We start from the raw sequence: 21,833 nt of genomic DNA, 5'->3' as shown, positions 1-21,833 counted from the left end.
GCTAGTTCTTGTTACGATTGTTATTGTCATTCTCTCACTCGCAAGAGTTTTCGCATTCCTATTTGGTATCGATGCACATGAAGAGTGGCTATGAAAGAAGGGAATACTGAATGTTACGTCATGCAGAATAGACTCATTTACTTCGGCTCCTCGTGATCTACGCTACAGGAGAAGTGAGATACATAAAGTTGACAGTGTGAGGACAGACCTGGTAGCACAACTGTGCAACTACACAGTGTTACCAGATAAAATGGTGCTGCGGAATCGAAAGTGTAGTACGGACTTTGCCACAGTAGCAGACAGCTGGTAATTTAGGACCATGACCGTGGATTACACTTTGGTCAGTGCTGGTTAGAGTGCTGCAACTGTAAATGGAAGGCTTTGTTTGATAGTCTTATGCTGATGCTGTCTGAATAAATTATGCCATTGGATACAAAGCGGTTTAGTTTTGAGACCTAACCCACGATGGGGGAAGGCACAGTGGTCTGCTTCAGGAATTCCAAGCAATAAAACACAAAAAACAACCCAGGAAGGGAGACATGCATTTGGAATCTGTTCATCGTTACGGGGTCAAACAAGAGGGTAACATTACTGAAACAATGATCGGGCTACTTAGTATATAATAGAGCATACAGATTTCAAGGAGGAAACGTATGAAGACGCAGACTTCCTCGTTATCAATATGTGCGGCATATCTTTCGTGTTAAGGAAAGTAAATTCCCGCTTTACCTCTTCTTACGTGTCAAATGAAATGAATGCCATGAGGAATAGAATATTTGTTGACTGCGTCTCTTCTTGCTTCCATCCTTACCAACATATTTCTTCATTCTCGTGGTACTCATGACATTCTATGTGTATGCTGCAAAAGATTGCAAGTGGACAAATTCGACATCGAGGTGCAAAGCGTTATATTCAATTCGAATAAGCTTCCGGTGTATTTTTACTTCGTTTGTATTTTTAGATGATTATGAACGTTACGGAAAATTATCTCACATGCTTTATGTTGAATGAGAAACACTGAATGATCCGTTTTGCTTTCCCTACGTTGAAATGATATAATGTCGGCGTCAACAGCCATTTTCCTCGCCGGATGCTGCAACTTGTATGATTCTGGATTAATGATAATTGAATGTCTCATATGTATACATAGCCCACAAGGCGACGTCAGAAACCATCAGGGGAGAACGCCGCATAAAAACCAAACGTGCGCGCGCGTCTCCACTCTGAAGAACCGTATCGGAGAATCACGGCAAGCATTTCGCTGAAGAGCTGCCTCGTCAGAGAGCCTAGAAATGGCAGCGTCGTAGCAAGTATTTGTCAACACTCTGATAGTGCATTTACTTCCGGGTGTAGGTCGGCGTTACCTCGCTAAATTCACTTGACATTCGTTTTCCACATCGAAGACTCGTACGATATAATCCACTGCAAGATGACACAATTAGAAAGTATATTTAATTTCTGGACTCCAAGAACGGCGTTCTTCACATAAGTAACACCTGTTTGTGTGTGCATTCGGGAGGACGACGGTGCAATCCCGCGCCCGGCCATCCTGATTTAGGTTTTCAATGATTTCCCTAAATCGCTTCAGGCAAATGCCGGGATGGTTCCTTAGGAAGGGCACGGCCGATATCCTTCCCCATCCTTCCCTAATCCGAGCTTGTGCTCCGTCTCTAATGACATCGTTGTCGACGGGACGTTAAAACAGTAATCTCCACCTCCTCTGTTCGTGTGTTTAAGGTTGCGATTTGAGGCTCAGGCAACATCGCAGTGACTATATTCCGCCTCTGGCCGCCAGTGTGTCGTTAGCTCAGAGATTCCCTTGTGCGCTGCAGTGCTTGTACTATAAGACATAGCAGTTCGAATCACGGTAGAAGCCGCTGACTACAACCTTTTATTTTCCATTTTAATTAATGGAGTTGCAAACTGCTAGTAAAAATTTCTTATGCGAAATCTGAAGAATGCCTTTAAACATCAATCTTCGTCCGATTTCGACTTAGTAAATTAAGTTAATTTCATGGATTTCTGCTTTGCAAATTCCAAGGTGCTTCACTGTAAAATAGACCCTGAAAAGATTCAAACCGACTGTCAACGATATAAATTTGAGCTTTGTTCGTCATATAGGTCTAACATGTCAGAAGGTTGTTTATGAAGTGCACATGTTCATTAATATAGTTCCCTTCTTCTAAATTTTTGCAATAGCATTTAACTGTAGACGTTAGCAATTCCTTTCCGTTCTCTGAAACCTTCAAAACGACAAATTTTTCTGGTTTACATCTGATGACCTTAACTATCACTTCCGATCAACAATAAATACTTCATGAACCCATACATGGAACTCCAAATGTGCAGTGTTCCTGCACTGCTACAGAGCATGCATTGCAAGGTATTCACACAGTTTATCGCATAGACTTACCATAAGGAATGAAACAAGAACTGTAATACACTTTACACCACAGACGCTCACTCTGGCTTGACGAAAACATCCAAACATTGACCAAAAGTTGCACAAATAATTGAGTTTGAAAGGAAAAGAAACGAGGTATGAAGCATTTATAAATTCATCGAATGTAGTGAGGTGTTTTAATTTCCTCCCAGTCTATAAAATTAATTTCGGGCCATACTCAGCTCTTGCCGATTAATGTAATATAATACCCGCCTACTAATCAGGGCGTCTGTCTCCGTTGCTTTTGAGCGTGAATGGAAATTGTAGAAATTTTCTGTGGAGCAACATTTAATAATAAAGCGTTTTAAATCATCAAAAGCGATGAGCGGTAGCAGGCGCTTTCGATAAAGAACGGGGGAGTGCAGCGCCGCTGCTGTCGCCACGGTCGCTGCCAGTAGCCAGCAAATGGATCCCGGAGCTTTGCCGCATACGGCGTCCAGAGGAGGACAGTCTGCAGGAAATCTGCCGCAAAATCGTTACTGGATAAAATTTTGATATCGGTGTGTCACAAAGCGAAATAGATTGAATCTGCGCTACCATTACATTCACGTCTTCAGCATTCAGTCAGAAGAGGCTATAAAAATATTTTATGCCAGTTGCTCTCGATCCACTTACATTATGAACAGAAACAACGCACGCTACCGCTAGACCACAGGCGTAATCATCCTAGAGTTTCTCTATCATGGGACAAGTTTTCCTCCAGGAAGTGCCGCAGTCTACAGTGTTGCCAGATTGTGCAGATAAACGGACTTAGAGAATTAGCGAGTTGGCCAGTTTTTTTGTCCCATGTCGCGATCGGCGCGGACTTAGCCTCTGAAGCGGCCGGCCGCCGGTCAAGTTTTATGTCAAAGAGTGTACGTTATTGAAATCAATGTCAAGTCCACAGTTCTCGCTCCGCCACCACCTATTTCACACTTCGATCTTTAACAGTCCTTCCCGTATCGCCTATATACACTCTTACGCAGCCACACGTCACCTTGTAGGTGACAACTGAAGTAATTCCACAATTTTCTCACTTATTTTATTACAAAAATAATTATTTGAATCTAATTTTAATGTAATGAATTTTTTATTGAAATTATGTTCCTATTATTTCATTTGTGATTTTCACCTACTTGTAGTTTTAAAAGTGTACTTGGTCAATATGTAGACTGAAAATCATTGTTATTGCAGTGTATACCGTTCATGTGTTGTTCTAGAATCCGCTAGGAACGAAATCTCGTAAATGGGAGGAAGATAATGTGAGCCGTGCACTTGAATCAGCGCGAAATGTGACATGGGGTTGAAAGAGGATGCCAGGTCATATGATGTTCCAAGGGCTGCGTTGCACAGACTTTAAACGGAATAAACTGTTTTGCAGTGGAGCAGAAAAAAAGAACAAGCGGCACGTGTGGCCTACCCAAGACCTGGAACAAGAGCTAGTGTCGCATGTTCTTAGAGTAGAAGAATATTTGTTTGGGATAACACCTCGGCCTTTGGGCATCCTAGCTTTCGAGACAGCTTCGTTCAGTGGAAAGAAGTGGTGTTATTTGTTTATGAGACATCCTTTGCGCAGGCCAGAGGATTTAGAAAAGATAACGTTAACCATTTTTTGACTATGAGAGTGGGTTCTTGACGAGAATAAGCTCGATGCTACTCCAGTATTCAACGCGGACGAGACAGGCTTGTCAACAGCCCAAAAGAAACCTCGAAAAGTTCTTGCTTCGAACGGTATAAAGGCTGTGAGATCCATACCCACTGAGGAAAAAGATTACTACAACAGCAGATTGCTGTGCATCTTCCACAGAAGTATGTGTGCCGACACTTCTAATTTACAAAAGTACGCGTCCTGGAGACGGAGTAAAAGACGGCGCTCCACCTGGAACAATTTTTGCTTACAGCCGCGAAAGTGGATTCACAAATAAAGACGTATTTGTCCCGTGACTAAAACATTTCATCGAAGTCGTCTACCCTTCGAAGAAAAATAAGATTTATTCCTTCTAGCCGGACATTGTACACACACCGTAAATATCAAAGCTTTAGAGCCTGCTGGAAAAAATGGTGTTATTATACTCTCACGACCGGATCACACGACACATACACTGCAGCCCTTGACGTTTCATTCATCAAGCCACTGAATAGTTATTACATAAATGAAATGAAGAAGTTCCTACGACACAGACGGAGCGAAGAGAGAGTAGAGGTTGTCACCCAGTTCCACATGGCTACATTGTTTGGGAAAGCATATGGACCATCAGCAATAGTAGGTACGGGAATAATGGTTTCGCTAAAACAAGAGTTTGGCCACTTAACAGAGGTATGTTTCAAGACTGTCATTTTGTAGCAGCAGTTCTGTCTGAAAGAGATGGTGTCCTGTTTTAGAGGTTTGAGACACAATCCTAACTGCTTCTACTAGTGAATTGTCACCTGACACGCAGGTTTCAAGGAGAAAATATGTTACAACCACCAGTGGTTAAAGTAAGAAATTCAAGCTTCCTTGATTGAAACCTCTCCGACACCACCCAACAACTAATTTGGAAAAAAGGCGAAAACAAACAAAGTTCAGACAAGAGTTACAGTATCAAGTTGTCAATACAATAAGATCCTGGAACATGCTGTGAGAAAAACAAAGGGAAGAAGAAGAACCGCTGTGAAAAAACAACTCCAAAGTTCTAGACCGAGGAAGACATCAAAAGCTAAACATTCATATCCTTCAGTAAATAGACGTTTCAGTTCCAGTGAGGATACTCGGTTCTGTACCACCTATTATGGCGACGCCGAGAAAGACATGACTCAGTGACTGATATGTAAATAGTGGAGTCATGAGACATATACTGGTGTTATAGAGCTGATCAAAGCGTCTTACTGCTGAAAAATGCACCTCAGATTAGCGAGAATGAAGAACTGTTGCATTAGACTAATTTTTGTTACACTAATAATATTACTAGTAGGCATAGTAATTGTTTTGTGCGGTATTAAGTTTCAAGATACGGGTATTGTTCTTTTCATGCTAGCCTAGTTGCACATTAACTTGCCATTTCCTGATCCTTTATATTGTTTGTAGTAATCAAAATCAAAGTTACAGACAATTTTAAAACTGGAGCACCCACAGCAAAAGTAGTTAGGCATAACTGGTTGGCTAGTCGTATAGTACAACCGGAGTTTAAATATAGGTTTTAAAAAACCTATTACAATATAGTCGAATAGTCTGCTGTAGCTGTAATTATTACGGTCGATTAGAGACCCAAACAACTTCAAGTAGCATCTTCTGGTGTATGTCAATGCTTTGCTATGTGGTATAGGACAAGCAGTTGGTGCTTGACATAGGCCGACAGGAACATATTGTAGTCGGTAAAGTGAAGACAGTTCGCGATTTTAACACAGACTGGACATTCATATTTAATGATCGTTTTTGTTAGTTGACGAGGGCTGAGAACTTTGCCTAGAAACGTCAAATTTTACTCTGTGTCAGTCTGAAACAACTCCCTACACCATATGACACAGCATTTATACAAAGCAGAAGAAGCAAATTAAAAATTGCTTGAATGGTTATGTGAGTGTCCAGTCGACTTACATAAATACAGCTTCAGGGTCTAATAGACTTCTCATTCAGTTTTATATTTTAATAGCTTTAACACCTGTATTTAAGCACCTGTTGTAGTATATGAATCGTCAATCAGTTATGTATAAATTTCAATTTTATTTCGGAGATACATTATTGTATGGCTGCAAAAGAGTAAAAAAGTATCACTCTTGATTGTATACAGCATTTAACGATTCCTTGTGAATAATGTGATGTTATCATGAATACATGCCTCAATGTAATTTCTGTGGTCTGTGTTGGTTTCGATTTAGCATCTTGTATACCCGAATCACGTTGAAAATATTTTACGGACTTATGTTACGGAGGAGGACGAGGAGATTAATTCTTAGCGCTCGAATCTCAGTCCGGCACACAGTTTTAACCTGCCAGGAAGCTTCATATCAGCGCACACTCCACTGTAGAGTGCTAATTTCATTTTGGGCAGTGGTTGTCGATACGCGTGTGTTGTAGTCCAACGACTTGCTGTTTGCCTCTTCTCAAATGAGGCAGTGCCTCGAGCGCACCTGCGGTCTAGTGGCGTGGAGGTTGTATTTCAGGGTGGAGGGTGGTTTGTGATGTTTTCAGGGTGTTGTTGGTGCTATGAATTGGGCCAACTCACTCAGTTAATCCTGAGTATGAACCAGGGTGTTCGTTTCAACATTCTCTTTAACCGAGTCTTGCCCTTTCTTCTGTGACATCGTGATTACTGCTCTGGACATCGCAATCTTTCGTGTTCACAGAGTGCACGCTTACGTTGCAGGTTTGACTGCCACTCAAGCACCGTATCGCACATTGACTGCGGGACTATATCATCCGACCTCAGTCCTATACAAAGTCAGGATTATTTGGAACAGCACACGAAACGTAGCAAACATCATCCCCACAATTTGTTAGCTCAGCGGGATGTGATCATGAATGAGCAGCTGCAGCTGCGTAGGTCATGCGTGAAGAAACTTGTGGACTCTGTTCCTCATCGAACTGCAACCATGAAAGAGACCGTAGGCGGTGGTAGACTGTGTTAGTGTGATGTTTCCTGGGATGACTAGTTCTCTATACGGAGACTTAGCTTATTGTGTTTTCGATAACTGATCCATTTAAATAAATTTGCGCATTCATGGCTGCTAAAGAAATCCTGTCACACGGCAGGGTTCCTTGAGGTCGAATTATTTGTGCGTGTTATGAGTGCAGTACAAGTAGGAAACTACGTTTTTGTAACAAACAGTCGGAGTTGTTGACTGATGTAGACATATATCAGACACTCCAGATATTTCGAGGTTAATATGAGGCACTTTCCTACTGATATGACGTATGTGGAAACATCTGCTTCCCCACCCATTATTAAGCTTAGTCTCCGCAATACTATTTTCAGGTTTCTGCTGCTTGAAATGTGGCTTTTAACAACAGTATCATTATTTCGATTTCTAGTTGCATACTGTAGTGCTCGTTTACTTCAATTTCACGAAATGTATGTTCGTTGAGGTGACTGTGTGTGGCACTGACTCAGTAGAACATTAGAAAAAAAGAACATACCAGTATTCGGACTGTTTGTTGTCATACCGCCTGTCTGTTGCAGGTGTTCGCGCACCTTCCAGGATCGACGACTCTGTTCGACTACGTGCAGCGTGACTGCGTGCCAGACGAGCTGGGAGGCACTGCTGGACCTGCTGACAACTTTGCTTGTAAGCAACTCCTCTAATAGTTCAGCGAACAAATTCATCACTTCCCACACATCCTCTTATATTTAACGCCCATCTGGCTGCTTACCCAAATTATTAGGGTACCTGGCTCGTAGGCCACAGAGCTCAGCGTGGATCGACACTTCCCACACATCCACGCCACGCTGTCTGGGTGCGAGGAGGGGGAAGACGGGGAAACAACGAAAGCGCCGTATTTAGATAGCAATGCAGTCGCACTGCATGCGGCTTTGATTCATATTACATATTTCTCAACAACACACATTACGAGCGAAATAGAATTTCACTATTATTTATTTATTTTCTTCGCACTGAAGGCGTAATACAGTATTTATCATAGACAAACTGCCGCCGTACGAACAGATGTGAGCAATTTTACAGATGTTCGCACTCTGTTTTCCACGTAATCGTGACCTGTATATTATTGTAAAAAAAAATCTGTCACACACATATCCTGATAGAAGTATTATAGCACTTTTGCATCCCCGCCGGCCGGGGTGGCCGAGGGGTTCTAGGCGCTACAGTCTGGAACCGTGCGACCGCACATCCATGCCTCGGGCATGGATGTGTGTGATGTCCTTAGGTTAGTTAGGTTTAAATAGTTCTATGTTCTAGGGGACTGATGACATCAGAATTTAAGTCCCATAGTGCTCAGAGCCATTTTTTTTTCTTTTTTTGCATCCCCATTATGGAACCGTGGAAATTCTACCTGAGTAAAACAATGTACTCGCCCTGGAGAGTTTGAACGTAAACTGATTTGTATTTAAATCGGGAATCACAATTAAGGTCAATCAGCTATGCAGATATGCACAGGGGCATTTTCAACTGAAATGGCAAACGGTTTCGTAAACAGCGTCCTCAAAAAATTTAGGAAACTTCCCTTGTATCTCTTTCAAGGCCGTAATAAATTCTTCAAACTTCACGTTAGTAACCTTAGGGACCTGCACTGTGTTACTCACAATTTGTGTTTTGAAAAACGCGATTTTTTTTAATGCATCCCAGTCAAATGGGGCTAAAAATCAAAGTAGTGAATTTAAAAAGAAATATTCCGCTGCTACGGTCATCTTTCATATAACAACTGAACACAAAAATCAGAGAGCAAAAGTTTGACTGAATTGCACACAGTGAATTAAGAACCCTACACTAGGCAGAGATACTGAAATTAAATACTGAGACTGTCATACGAATTCACTCTGTAAATTAAACCATTCATCACTGAATTATGAGTGAAATATATTTTCCAGATAATATTATAGGCAATGCACTTCTCATTAATAGCTGTCAAACTGTCGTTAAAATATATTAATGTTAACTGCATCTGCCCTGCCACAATTAGGAATCAGTCAGTCCATAATAAATACTACTCAAGGACTGACCGTTGGGCTGTCCATTTTTCCTTCTCTCTCTTTGACAATGGTATGCCATCATATCACTAGCGGTTCACATACAAAAAAGGAATTTTTTTTTAAATTATTGAAACATGAAGTTTTCACACTTGTCTCCATAATCCCAACACTCACAACACGTTGATATTCATTATCTTAGTTTTAATATGAAAGTAATATCCTTTAAATCTGAAAGTAATATTTTAGCGCGTAATAAAAAAACCTTGAGTGGCCAGATTGTTAGAATGGTGTTAGATCTTTGGGACAACTTCCAAAGCGATGTAACACATGTGTGCGTTGCACTTGATTTGGCTATCTACTCGAAGACTGCAAAGTGCAAAATGAATGTAACTATTCAACAACAATTACTATGACCATTTGTTAGAGAGCCTCTGTCTTGTAAATTTGTGGTCTTCAATATTTGTCGTTCTACCGTAATCACAAAGAAGATATAGTAGAAGAATGATTGAGCCACTTAGCCGGCAACAGAGACTAAACAACTCAATGTGAACTGACAAGCACTGCTTCTATCACGTGTAAAGATAATCTTCATGGTAATTCTCGTGAAAATACAGCCCTTCTGCCACGATTAATCACTACGTTATTTCTAAATTAGTGCGTACAGAATTATTAAGTAAGGGACTTCTAACGAATAGATAACAACGTTAGGCAGACTTACAAAACTACCATTGTTCATTTAACATTTGGATTCAGAACAGAAACTGCTTTGCACAAAATATTCACCATTAGTAATAATTACGGAAGAAAATCAATACTTGTTTCCTCAAGAAAATACAAACAGTGCTACGTAACGACTTTGATAATAGCAATGTCTCAAATTACTTTTTACGAACATACAGGAAAGCTACTGAAACCCGGATTGCTTATGTAAGGTTGAAAGCTAAACTGTGCTCTGTGTTTCAGACAAAGTTAGGGAGATGGTCAACAGTGAGTGGCTGCTGGAGAAAGACAAGTACATGTCAGACGAGAGCAAACGCCCCGCCGATAACCACTATGGCGACATCTACGGCATCGCAGGCTCATTTAAAAAATTGTCCGTGGACTGAAACACAACCCTGTTTTGTAAGACAGGAAGACGACTTTATGAAACACTTGTACATATTATACAGGATTACGTGTAGACAAAAACTGAAATAAAATACTCTCTACTAAATCTCTTAATTCTACTTTCATTTTATTATTTACTCGTCTACTCTTTCTTTACATATTGTTTGTATAATGACAATGATTTAACACTAAGTTAACCATTTTCATCGAGAAAACGACGAACTTTTCTACAGATGTTCAGCACAACTGCCTTTCTAGAATTGCCAACACTGCGTTTTGGCTGAATGCTAGGGACCGATATTACTACGAGGACTGTGTGTACAGACTTGTGTGTACATAAGCTTCTATCATTATTATTTTTTTCTTGTACAACGATACATTATAACAGTGCAAAATTGTGGTTGATTTACCAGACACGAAGCAACAGTATTTTCACTTTTATTCTCAGATTGTTGTTACGAATTCCGCGCTTTTCTCTTTTCTTAGTATCACAGTTTTCTGTATGAACGACTGTGGAGGATGGACAAACTTTGGAATCACAGAAAACACAGCGCATTACCACGGCTAGTACGGTGTAGGAAACCCATTGCCCTACAGAACAGTTTTCAGTCGTCTTTGAATGGATAGAATCAGTTCCTCTATGGCTTTGAAGACAATCCTGTACCATTCTTCCTGGAAAATTGTGACGATGATGGAGGTGGATAGCAACCACCTACCATTCTGCTCAAAGCTGACCACAAACGCATAATAATGTTGAGAACTGGTGGCTGTAGTGGCCAGGGGAGAAGCAATAACTCATCCTCACGTTCACCAAACCATTCCAGGACGACGTGAGCTGTGGGCACAGGTGCCCTTTCGTCTTGGAATGCAGTATCGCAATTGGGGAACAAACATTGTACCATGGGGTGGGCGTGATCAGCAAAACTGGCCAAATAATCCTTGGCAATTGTGTGAGCTTGCTGAGTAGCCATGTGGTTCATGGAATACCACACTATGGCCGGCCACATCATCACCGAACCTGCACTATGTTTCACTCTTAGGACGTAAACTTGGTGAGAAATCGGAAACATATGAAACAAGACTCATCCCAACAAATGACTTTCTTCTATTGCTCCATTTTCCAGGTTTAATGTTTTAAACACCGCACTTTCCTGTTATGGTCTATTCCATCTCTGATTAGTGGTCTTGGCAAACCACCTCACCCTGCAGTTCTTCGCTTATATAGCTCCCACTGTGTTATTTTGGTGCTGACATGGTTTACGAATACGGCATTCAGTTCTTGAGTGACTTTTGCAGCTATGAACCTTCTATTTATTCGTCACAGTTTTCTTCAATGATCGTCTGTCACGATCATTCTACACGACATGCATCTTGTGACTTAGCAGATGATATTTTTCCGCTTTCACTATACATTTTACAAATCTTCGACATGGTGCTTCTTGAAACACCAAACAGTTGGGCTCCTTTGGTTATGGAATCAGACCCCAATCCAGCACCAACTATTTGCTCATATTAGAATTCTCTTAGGTCCTACATAATGATCTCAAAGTTACGCAGAACACTGTTCTGACAGCCGCAATGTATTGAGGACATTGCACAGGTGTAACTCGTGGTCATACACCACAGCGCGAACTGCAGCCGTGGGCGGCATCTGCATTTATGTTCAAGCAAGCATTTCTCTCGGTATCTCCGTTTTTTGTCCTGCCCCTGTATTATCTTTCACACAAAGTATTGCGGGAAATAACAGTAATTGTAAAGTTCGTTTTAACTATAGCTACTTTTATTAAACAGATAGTAACAATATAGAAAACTTTCTTCATATTTCGAAGATAAACTGAACAGATATTAACTCTTAACCGACATCAGAAAATGTTTGGTACTAGATGTGAAACTCCAAATTTCTGTTGTCGTATTCACTTGCCTTACAACTTTCTGTGTAAAACGTATTGTTATTGTGCTCGAAATTATGTTATGCCCCGGCCGATGTGACCGAGTGGTTCTAGGCTCTTCAGTCTGGAACCGCGCGACCGCTACGGTCGCAGGTTCGAATCCTGCCTTGGGCATGGATGTGTGTGATGTCCTTAAATTAGTTAGGTTTACGTAGTTCTATGTTCTAAGGGACTGATGACCTCAGATGTTAAGTCCCATAGTGCTCAGAGCCATTTGAACCATTTTTATGTTATGCCCTGTCAAAATGTCACAGCCTCCATAGGGATTGATTCAGTTCAGCAAATTCATTTACATTCTGGCTGTCGGTATAAGCTGTTTTAAACAAACCACGTACTAAGGATGCGAAATTATATCAAGGTAGAGGAAACTTTCAAAATCTCACAAATACCATGAATTATTACTTTGTAACCCTTCTGTATTTCTAAATCTCTCTTCCCGTGTCGGAACGCGAGTATCCTCTGAAATATGTAACTCTTGTATCACGTGTGGCAACTGATTTTGTATTTCCAGCGTTTCTCTTTTATGTTGCGTGTTGATTTGTTTCTGACTTAGAATTTCCTAATTTCTTCGTACTCTTCTATGTCAGTAACAGCTACCGGTCCTGTGTCATTCAGATCATCATCTACCTGCGTAGATAAATTTGTTACCCGATCCGAAAGTTCGGCTACTTTTTCCGATAATGTGGTGATTTCCTCCATGTGTTTTCTGAAACAAATTTTAGAGTGTCTATTTGTGTCGAAATCGTATCTACTGTGTCCTTTAAGTTTTCCTGATTTTTTGCAGGTTGCGTGACAGTATCGATAGATGCAATAGAGTCTATTTAGCCTGCAAGGCGTCATGATTTTCGTATACAATGGTCGTTTGTTCAATTATATCTAGCTTTTGAGGATGTATCAGAATTTGTTTCTGATTTTGTTCCATTGTGTCTCACTTTTGAAGCTTCTGGTTTATTTGATCAACCTTTTGAATTAATAGCAACAACAATGCATGAGTGACTGAAACATGTTCCATTGAGCTTTTCGGCAGTGCATTCACACCGGCAATACTTATATATCGAAAAACAGAAAGTGTGTCTTGAGTAAATTGATAAGCGGGTAATGACGCAAAGCCTGAATCTAAGGAATTTTCAAGATTTTGTTCTGTCATTTCGCATTCCTGAGGCGAATAGTTACTGATCGATCGATCGACAATAGTCCCGAGCTCACTCATAGTTTCCATTTACACCCCGTTATTTACTGCCTGGTCCATGTCTGTATGCAGAATTATCAAAGTACTTGGCTCAAACATTAGTCAATTTGTTACAAGGTGGCACTAACAAGCTAGGCTCGTCGTCACCATCGTTCCTCAATTTACTTTCCGCCTAGCGTTGCGCTTGTCACACGCTGTAATTGTCACAGTGTTTCACGCGATAACACACAAAAAACACAATTTGAAAAAAAAACACACACCAAAATAGCACAGAAACTAATTAATATCCAATTAGTTGAAAATTCGACTGCGAGATACTTGGTGCAAATTCACATCCATACTACAACTGCTTTGCTCATCACAATGCAGTACAATAAGACACTACGACTACAAACGAAATTCTCTATACACTTATGCACTAGCAGTAAACAATAACTAATTTCTAATCATGCACTGATTATTTAGACTACAAGAAAATCAGAAGATTCCAGTGAGATACCCTCGGCTAAGGGTCGACAGGTGAAACTTCTCAATACGATTTTACATAAACTGCTGATTGCTTACTCAATGTTCTTAAACTGTGGAGTGAAAATGAATGCATGTGGCCCTTTACTATTTTTTTATCATTTCATATCTGACCAACAGAATTATTCGTGACAAATACAACTCAAATGCAGTCTGACTGCTCAAATAATTAACACAAAAGAATTGCACTGAATTAGAAGAAATCCTAACAAAAACCTATTCATTTCATAAGTCCTCACAGAAAATTTTCATTTCACTAACTACAGCGATACAGCAAGCACAAATGCAGTCAGCTAAATAAAAGATTCTGACTACTGTAGGCTCTAACTTCTAATAGGCATGCGGTTAGCAAAGGAAAGATTTTGCTGCAGAGCAAACAACGTATTTAGCAAATTTTACCTTAATTATGTCACATACAGTTCAAAAAAATTATATAATCGTACGGTGAAAACCAGTTCCAAAAATAATGTAATCATCAACAATATTACATTTCCATGACGGACACACATCCAGATCGTCCACTTGCGCTAACACTTCAAACCTCTAACCACCATCTCCGCTAACTATAAACTTCCAAGCTTCATCATTGCTGGCTATTCCCCACCAACTTCCAACACTGTTGGCTGTTCACCTCCAACTGCGAGTTGGATCAGCTAATCAGCCACAGAGTCTCTCACAGATGGCGCACAGCGCTGTCAGAGTTATTAATGCAGTCTATCGCGCTGCCAACATACACACATATAAATAGGCTACTTATAGTGTTATTTCTGTTCCTCTCATTGCGTATTTCCTTCGGTTACGTTTTATTCTATACTAAAGCAATTCCTTTTTATTCATGGTCCAAGTTTCGCCGAGATGTGTTACTTGGCAGTAACGCCTCTTGTGAAAACTACTTCCGTCCTTACATTTTGCATACCGGTGTATATGTTTCAGTAGCTGCCGGTAGTTTTGTAAATGCTAGATGCGTCAGGATCGGTATCTGACGGTTTTATTTTGTGAATATGCATCGAACATAGCTGGTTTTGTCAGACATACCAACAAAAGGCGTTTTTACATATTTAACTGCTGGTGTGCCGTGAGTTGTGAGTCGAATTTGCTGTTGATTGTTCAGTTTATTGTTATCGGTTGTGATATTGCAGTAATGAATTACGTATCTTATCCGTTGTTCATTGCGGTATGTTTTACGGTTTTATGATATCCACCATTATTAAATCTTGCCGTCCGGTTGGCCGTGCGGTCTAACGCACGGCTTTCCGGGCGGGAAGGAGCGCCTGTCCCCGGCACGAATCCGCCCGGCGAATTTGTGTGGAGGTCCGGTGAGCCGGCCAGTCTTTGGATGGTTTTTAGGTGGTTTCCCATCTGCCTCGGCAAATGCGGGCTGGTTCCCCTTATTCCGCCTCAGCTACACTATGTCGGCGATTGCTGCGCAAACAAGTTCTCCACGTACGCATGCTCCACCATTACTCTACAACGCAAACATAGGGGTTACACTCATCTGGTGTGAGACGTTCCTTGGGGGGTCCACCTGCGGTCGAACCGCACAATAACCCTAGGTTCGGTGTAGGGTGCCGGAGGGATGAAGTGGACTACGATAGTCGTCGTAGGGTTGCGGACCACTGCGGCTGCGGTGGGGATGGAGCCTCTCCGTCGTTTGTAGGTCCCCGGTTAACATAACATAACGTAACTATTAAATCTCCTCACCCAGCAGCGACACTCTCCATTACGTGCGGCAGAGAAATTCGTTGTTGGACGCACTTCTCCGTGCAGGCCGCCCTCACGCGCACGCGCTTCAAAACACAACGATTTGCCACCCGTAACACTCAGCTATTGGCCGCCCAGAATATACAGCGCCCCTAGCCACCGGGTCCATTAACTACGGAGTCTTACTCAACGCCGCTACTGACATCTACAAGCCAGTTCCCATTGTGCTACGTTTTGCAGTTCGATGTTGATTTAGCTGTGCGCTGGCGTTAGAATCCCAATAACTTGGTTTTCAACGTTCACTAGGCTTAGTATGTGAACGGGCTTGTGATTACCGATGGATTTCTGCATTTCACTTGCGCTTCCTGGACGTTAGTACAACCACCATCAATGGTTTCCATAAAGTGTTCATCTACAACTTGGCGCTTGGATACAGAATTATTTTGTCTCAGTGTTTTGTCAAAAAACCGTAAAACGGTGATACCTTTATTGTGTTATTCCTGGTTGTAATACAATAAAAGTGGCGACGAGCTAGCGACCATCTACGCTGGAAGATCTACTCACGCAACTTATTCATCAGCAGGACTAGAACCAGAAGCTGCTACTGAACGCCCTCCGACCATTCCTTCAAGACTTATTGCAGACGCAAGCAACTCAGCAAGTGCCGGCTTTTGCTTCCTTTGATGAGGATTTAGGGCGCTGGGAAGCCTACGAATCAAGATTACTGGAGCATTTCCACGAATGCAAAGTAACTAATGCCAGCCTCATGAAATCTTTGTTTTTATCTTGGTGAAAACCCGAGATTATCTCGGCTTTTCCATTAGATTGTGGATGGAAGGGGGCAGTTTGAATGTGGCGAATGCTATACTGGTCACAGAAAGTGCGAAACTCTTCGCTACGGAATCGTGGAGCGTTGTCAGTTACGAGCACTTCCGGCAGACCTTCAGTCGCAAAAATTTCTTCTAAGTCCGTGATTGTGTTGGTGGTTGAGGTGGACTTGCCTCTGACAGTGAACAGAACTCTGGAGTAAGCATCATCCCCTATCAAGAAACTGGCGTTAAAACAAGGGCCTGACAAAATCAATTCGTACCCGCTCCTGAGGGCGAAAACATGGTGGCCACGAAGCAAACGTATTTCTTGGGGCTGCCTGCTGGCTTTGGCAGGATTGACACTTTCGGGTCAGTCGTTCAATCTCCAATAAATGAACATGCAAGCCAGGAGTTTAGTTGGGCTACCCCCTCCCACCAATGACTCAGGTGTAATACTTGCTGGATGTGCTGACATGAAAGATAAGGAATGACTACTCGGGGGCGTACCTCGTAGGGAACAGTCGATGAGCATGAACTTGTGACGGACACTGAAGAACTGACGGAATGACGCGGAAGCATTGGGAGATTGTCAAATGGTCAAATGTGTGTGAAATCTTATGGGACTTAGCTGTTAAGGTCGTCAGTCCCTAAGCTTACACACTACTTAGCCTAAATTATCCTAAGGACAAACAAACACAACCAAGCCCGAGGGAGGACTTGAAGCTCCGCCGGAACCAGCCACACAGTCCATGACTGTAGCGCCTGAGACCGCTCGGCTAATCCCGCGCGGCGGGAGATTGTCGTCCGGGCCATCCATGAAGTATGTGACTCTGGACTTAGAGGATCTCGTCGTTACCGGTTGAGCTTGCGACCCGCGAGATGGTAACGGGAAAAGAATCTACGGTGGCTTCTTCTTCTTCCTGGATGTGAATACACAGAATTTCTTGTTTGTCAAAATCTGCATCTGGTCCCCACGGAAGGCAGAATATGCCATCCTTGGTGGCATGCTCAGTCGTTTTGTGGAAGTGAATCTCATACTGGTAGTGCGCCTAAATTAAAGACAAGGGCTGGAGGCGGTGAGCAGTCCGGCCTGATATCTTTGCTGCTGAATTGAATAAGGATATCAGCGGTCTGTGACGAGATGAAACTTTGTGTCACATAGAAAAAGGTGGAATTTCCTTAATGCAAAGGTGATTGCCAGCGCTTCTTTTTCTGTTTGGGACTACCTTCGTTGCATGTCAGCCAATGTTTTCGATGCATAGGCCACAGGGTGCTCAGAGCCATCCGCCTCCCTGTGTGCCAGGACCGTTCCGATGCCTGTATCAGATGCGTCCGTTGCAGCAACTGTCTGCTTTGTTGGATCAAATCGTGCGCGGAACAGGGCCGTTAACAACTGGGATTTAAACCTGTGGAAGGCACACTCGCAAGCTGATGTCCACTGGAAAGGCACACCTGTTCTGCATAATTGGGACAAGGGTGCGATTTCTCTTACTTCTGCAGATAAGAACTTTCGGTAATACTATATCTTCCCCAGAAATGAACGAAGCTGCTTAAGATTTGTTGCTCTGGGAGATTTGATTATGGCTTCGACATTTTTATCCAGTGGACGAATGCCTAAGCTGGAAATAATGTGTCCGAGGTACTCAATTTCCGGCTGGTAAAAGCAGACACTTTTCTTTTCTGCATTTTAAGCCAGCCTTGCTTAAGACGCTGAATAAATATTTCAGATTGCCAAGGTGCTCCCCCATGGATCTCCCTGTAACAATGACGTCGTCTAAATAGTTAATGCATCCATCCACATTGAGTACTGTTGAAAAATGGCGGCGGCTTTTGCTATACGAAACATTAAGCGTTTCAAACGACAAAACCCTTGTCAAGTGTAAGAAACTACTCAGATTCTAGGCCTATTTTAGTGCAGTTATCATCTTTAATTTTGACAGTAATTCTTGCGGCTTACGAATAGGATATGTCTAATTGGACGTTGACAGTTAGTTTAAAATCGCGCCACAGGCGGATCTTCCACGATGGATTTTGCACCATGACTTTGGAGTAGCCCGTTGACTAGAAGGAATAGGTTTGAGAACTGCAATCAAATGGTTCAAATGGCTCTGAGCACTATGGGACTCAACTGCTGAGGTCATAAGTCCCCTAGAACTTAGAACTACTTAAACCTAACTAACCTAAGGACAACACACACATCCATGCCCGAGGCAGGATTCGAACCTGCGACTGTAGCGGTCGCGCGGTTCCAGACTGTAGCGCCAGAACCGCTCGGCCACCAGCGGCCGGCGAACTGCAATCCAGTTCTTTCTTTATTTGTGTTCTGAGAGCTAACGGAACGGCGCGGGCTCGAAAGCACCGAGGCCGTGCATTATGTTTCTGTGCGATATGCGCCTCAAAATCCTTTGCGGTGCCGAGTTCCGGGGTGAACAGGTCCTCATAATCCCGACAGAGTGTCTCTATGTACTAGTACGGCACGTCTTTGGATACCAAATTCACAGAATCGTCTATTGGAAATTCAAATTTCTAAAAGGACTCCAGTACAAACAAGATCTCAGCGTAATCACTTTTAACGACTAAGTAGGTAATGTGGCGTGTGACATTATGATATGTCGTTGGCAGTTTGCCTTGACCGCGTATTGGGACGGTATGTTCATCATAAGCCATTAGACGTCTCTTTATTTCTTGCAAGGGAGGAGCTCCAGGTTTCAAACACGTACTGTAATTCAGAATGCTAACTGTGCGTCGGTGTCTACTTCTAAGTGAACTGATCTCTCTGCAATCTGCACTTCTACGAAAACCTTATTGGGGGTCTGTTGATGGTGTACAGTGGCTACTAGATTAACATGCATCTTTGGCTGTCTTGCTTGATGGGACTTTCGACTAAATGGCCGTTGGAAAAACAGTGTTGGCAGTAGGTCCATCTGTCAGAACAGTATTCAACTCGATGTTTCTTAAAACAATCCGGACAAGACGGCAGTCGTTTCGGTCCCCAAGACCAGTTTGATTGGTTCCAACGGGATGGAGGACGCTGTTGGTTAATGCGTCCTGCCCGTACTGTTGCTACGTCGAAATTACCACTAGTGTGGCCTTTGGATGCTGGCTCGGATGTGTTTACGTTAACATCTGCTATGTCGATCCACGACTCTAGTTTCTTGCCTGCTGCGGTGTTTACTTCGAAGCTTTGTGCTAAGTCCAAGACTTGCACTAATGACGGTTCTTCGAGTTGAGGTGCCTCGTCCTGGAAATCCCTGTCGGGGGTATCCCGGAAGATCATATATCTGATCATTTCTTCTTCATAGGACTCCTTACTTTTAGGGGTAAAAACTGACATTTCATCTCTAAACCTTGCAACTCTGCAGCTCATTCTCTATGAGTCTGGTTTGGCTGTTTCTTGCATTAGTAAAATGCTACGTGGGAGGAAATAACATGGGTGTGCCGCTGGTAATATTTAGTCATCGGACGAATATTTGAAAAGATGAGCTCTGAAGGCTTAGATGAGGGTCCCAATTTGCACTGTGACTCCACCTGCCGCGCTTCCGAGTCCCACAACATGAAACATTCACTCCCGGCCACTGCATTTTCGTCAATACGATCGTTTGCCCTAACTTACGAACGACGCCGAGAGGAGGACCCCATGGATGTTGCAACGGGGCGGTAAATAATAAAGAAGATGTGCGACTGCAGCGTTTTCACACGAAATGCTGCATATACAAATGTTGGTTAAAAAATATGTTATTGCAAATTTTGGCTCTCACGTAAGTCTCAGGGGATGATTTCCACACATGGAGCATTAGTACACTTCCACACCCGCGCATTAGTTATAGTTTTGAATTAATCATTCACTCAGACATAAGTACAGTTTATGCTAGGAAACAGAAATTAGGCGATTATTACAGCAAAATCAGTTTTTTATGACACAGTTCAATCACTATTTATTGGCGTTCACACAATGAAATTAGCACTGGCGAGATGGTTTACAGTTTTACTTTAATAATAATTTGACTCCGAGCCCCCAGTAGCAGTAATGTAGGCTGCTATAATCTAAAGTTATTCAATCAATTCGAACAGAGCCACAAGTCTCACTGTCCTCTTTGTTCTAACAGTTTTGGCGCGAAATCACAGATCACCATATGTTCACATACGACGATGTATACCTCGTAAATCGCACTCACACTAATAATCGTACCACTTCCAGTTCACCAAATACACTCCTGGAAATTGAAATAAGAACACCGTGAATTCATTGTCCCAGGAAGGGGAAACTTTATTGACACATTCCTGGGGTCAGATACATCACATGATCACACTGACAGAACCACAGGCACATACACACAGGCAACAGAGCATGCACAATGTCGGCACTAGTACAGTGTATATCCACCTTTCGCAGCAATGCAGGCTGCTATTCTCCCATGGAGACGATCGTAGAGATGCTGGATGTAGTCCTGTGGAACGGCTTGCCATGCCATTTCCACCTGGCGCCTCCGTTGGACCAGCGTTCGTGCTGGACGTGCAGACCGCGTGAGACGACGCTTCATCCAGTCCCAAACATGCTCAATGGGGGACAGATCCGGAGGTCTTGCTGGCCAGGGTAGTTGACTTACACCTTCTAGAGCACGTTGGGTGGCACGGGATACATGCGGACGTGCATTGTCCTGTTGGAACAGCGAGTTCCCTTGCCGGTCTAGGAATGGTAGAACGATGGGTTCGATGACGGTTTGGATGTACTGTGCACTATTCAGTGTCCCCTCGACGATCACCAGTGGTGTACGGCCAGTGTAGGAGATCGCTCCCCACACCATGATGCCGGGTGTTGGCCCTGTGTGCCTCGGTCGTATGCAGTCCTGATTGTGGCGCTCACCTGCACGGCGCCAAACACGCATACGACCATCATTGGCACCAAGGCAGAAGCGACTCTCATCGCTGAAGACGACACGTCTCCATTCGTCCCTCCATTCACGCCTGTCGCGACACCACTGGAGGCGGGCTGCACGATGTTGGGGCGTGAGCGGAAGATGGTCTAACGGTGTGCGGGACCGTAGCCCAGCTTCATGGAGACGGTTGCGAATGGTCCTCGCCGATACCCCAGGAGCAACAGTGTCCCTAATTTGCTGGGAAGTGGCGGTGCGGTCCCCTACGGCACTGCGTAGGATCCTACGGTCTTGGCGTGCATCCGTGCGTCGCTGCGGTGCGGTCCCAGGTCGACGGGCACGTGCACCTTCCGCCGACCACTGGCGACAACATCGATGTACTGTGGAGACCTAACGCCCCACGTGTTGAGCAATTCGGTGGTACGTCCACCCGGCCTCCCGCATGCCCACTATACGCCCTCGCTCAAAGTCCGTCAACTGCACATACGGTTCACGTCCGCGCTGTCGCGGCATGCTACCAGTGTTAAAGACTGCGATGGAGCTCCGTATGCCACGGCAAACTGGCTGACACTGACGGCGGCGGTGCACAAATGCTGCGCAGCTAGCGCCATTCGACGGCCAACACCGCGGTTCC

The 21,833-nt window shown here is 43.2% G+C and overlaps 1 protein-coding gene across 2 annotated transcripts in view; it reads left to right on the top strand.

The window, feature by feature from the left end:
- LOC126259252 (clavesin-1-like) overlaps positions 1-21,833 on the top strand; it is a 261,047-nt gene that overhangs the window by 72,932 nt on the left and 166,282 nt on the right. The window contains exons 6-7 of one of the 2 annotated variants that reach the window (XM_049955881.1): positions 7,579-7,684; positions 10,009-10,220. The exons of the other annotated variant lie outside the window; for it this stretch is intronic. Of the exons in view, the coding sequence (XP_049811838.1) occupies positions 7,579-7,684; positions 10,009-10,151 (249 nt within the window). The 3' untranslated portion in view covers positions 10,152-10,220. Of the gene's footprint in view, positions 1-7,578; positions 7,685-10,008; positions 10,221-21,833 lie in introns of those variants that run through there. 2 annotated transcript variants of the gene reach the window in all.

This window comes from Schistocerca nitens, chromosome 5, assembly GCF_023898315.1.
Source record: "Schistocerca nitens isolate TAMUIC-IGC-003100 chromosome 5, iqSchNite1.1, whole genome shotgun sequence".
NCBI classification, from domain to species: domain Eukaryota; kingdom Metazoa; phylum Arthropoda; class Insecta; order Orthoptera; family Acrididae; genus Schistocerca; species Schistocerca nitens.
This window is presented reverse-complemented; position numbering and strand designations above follow the sequence as displayed.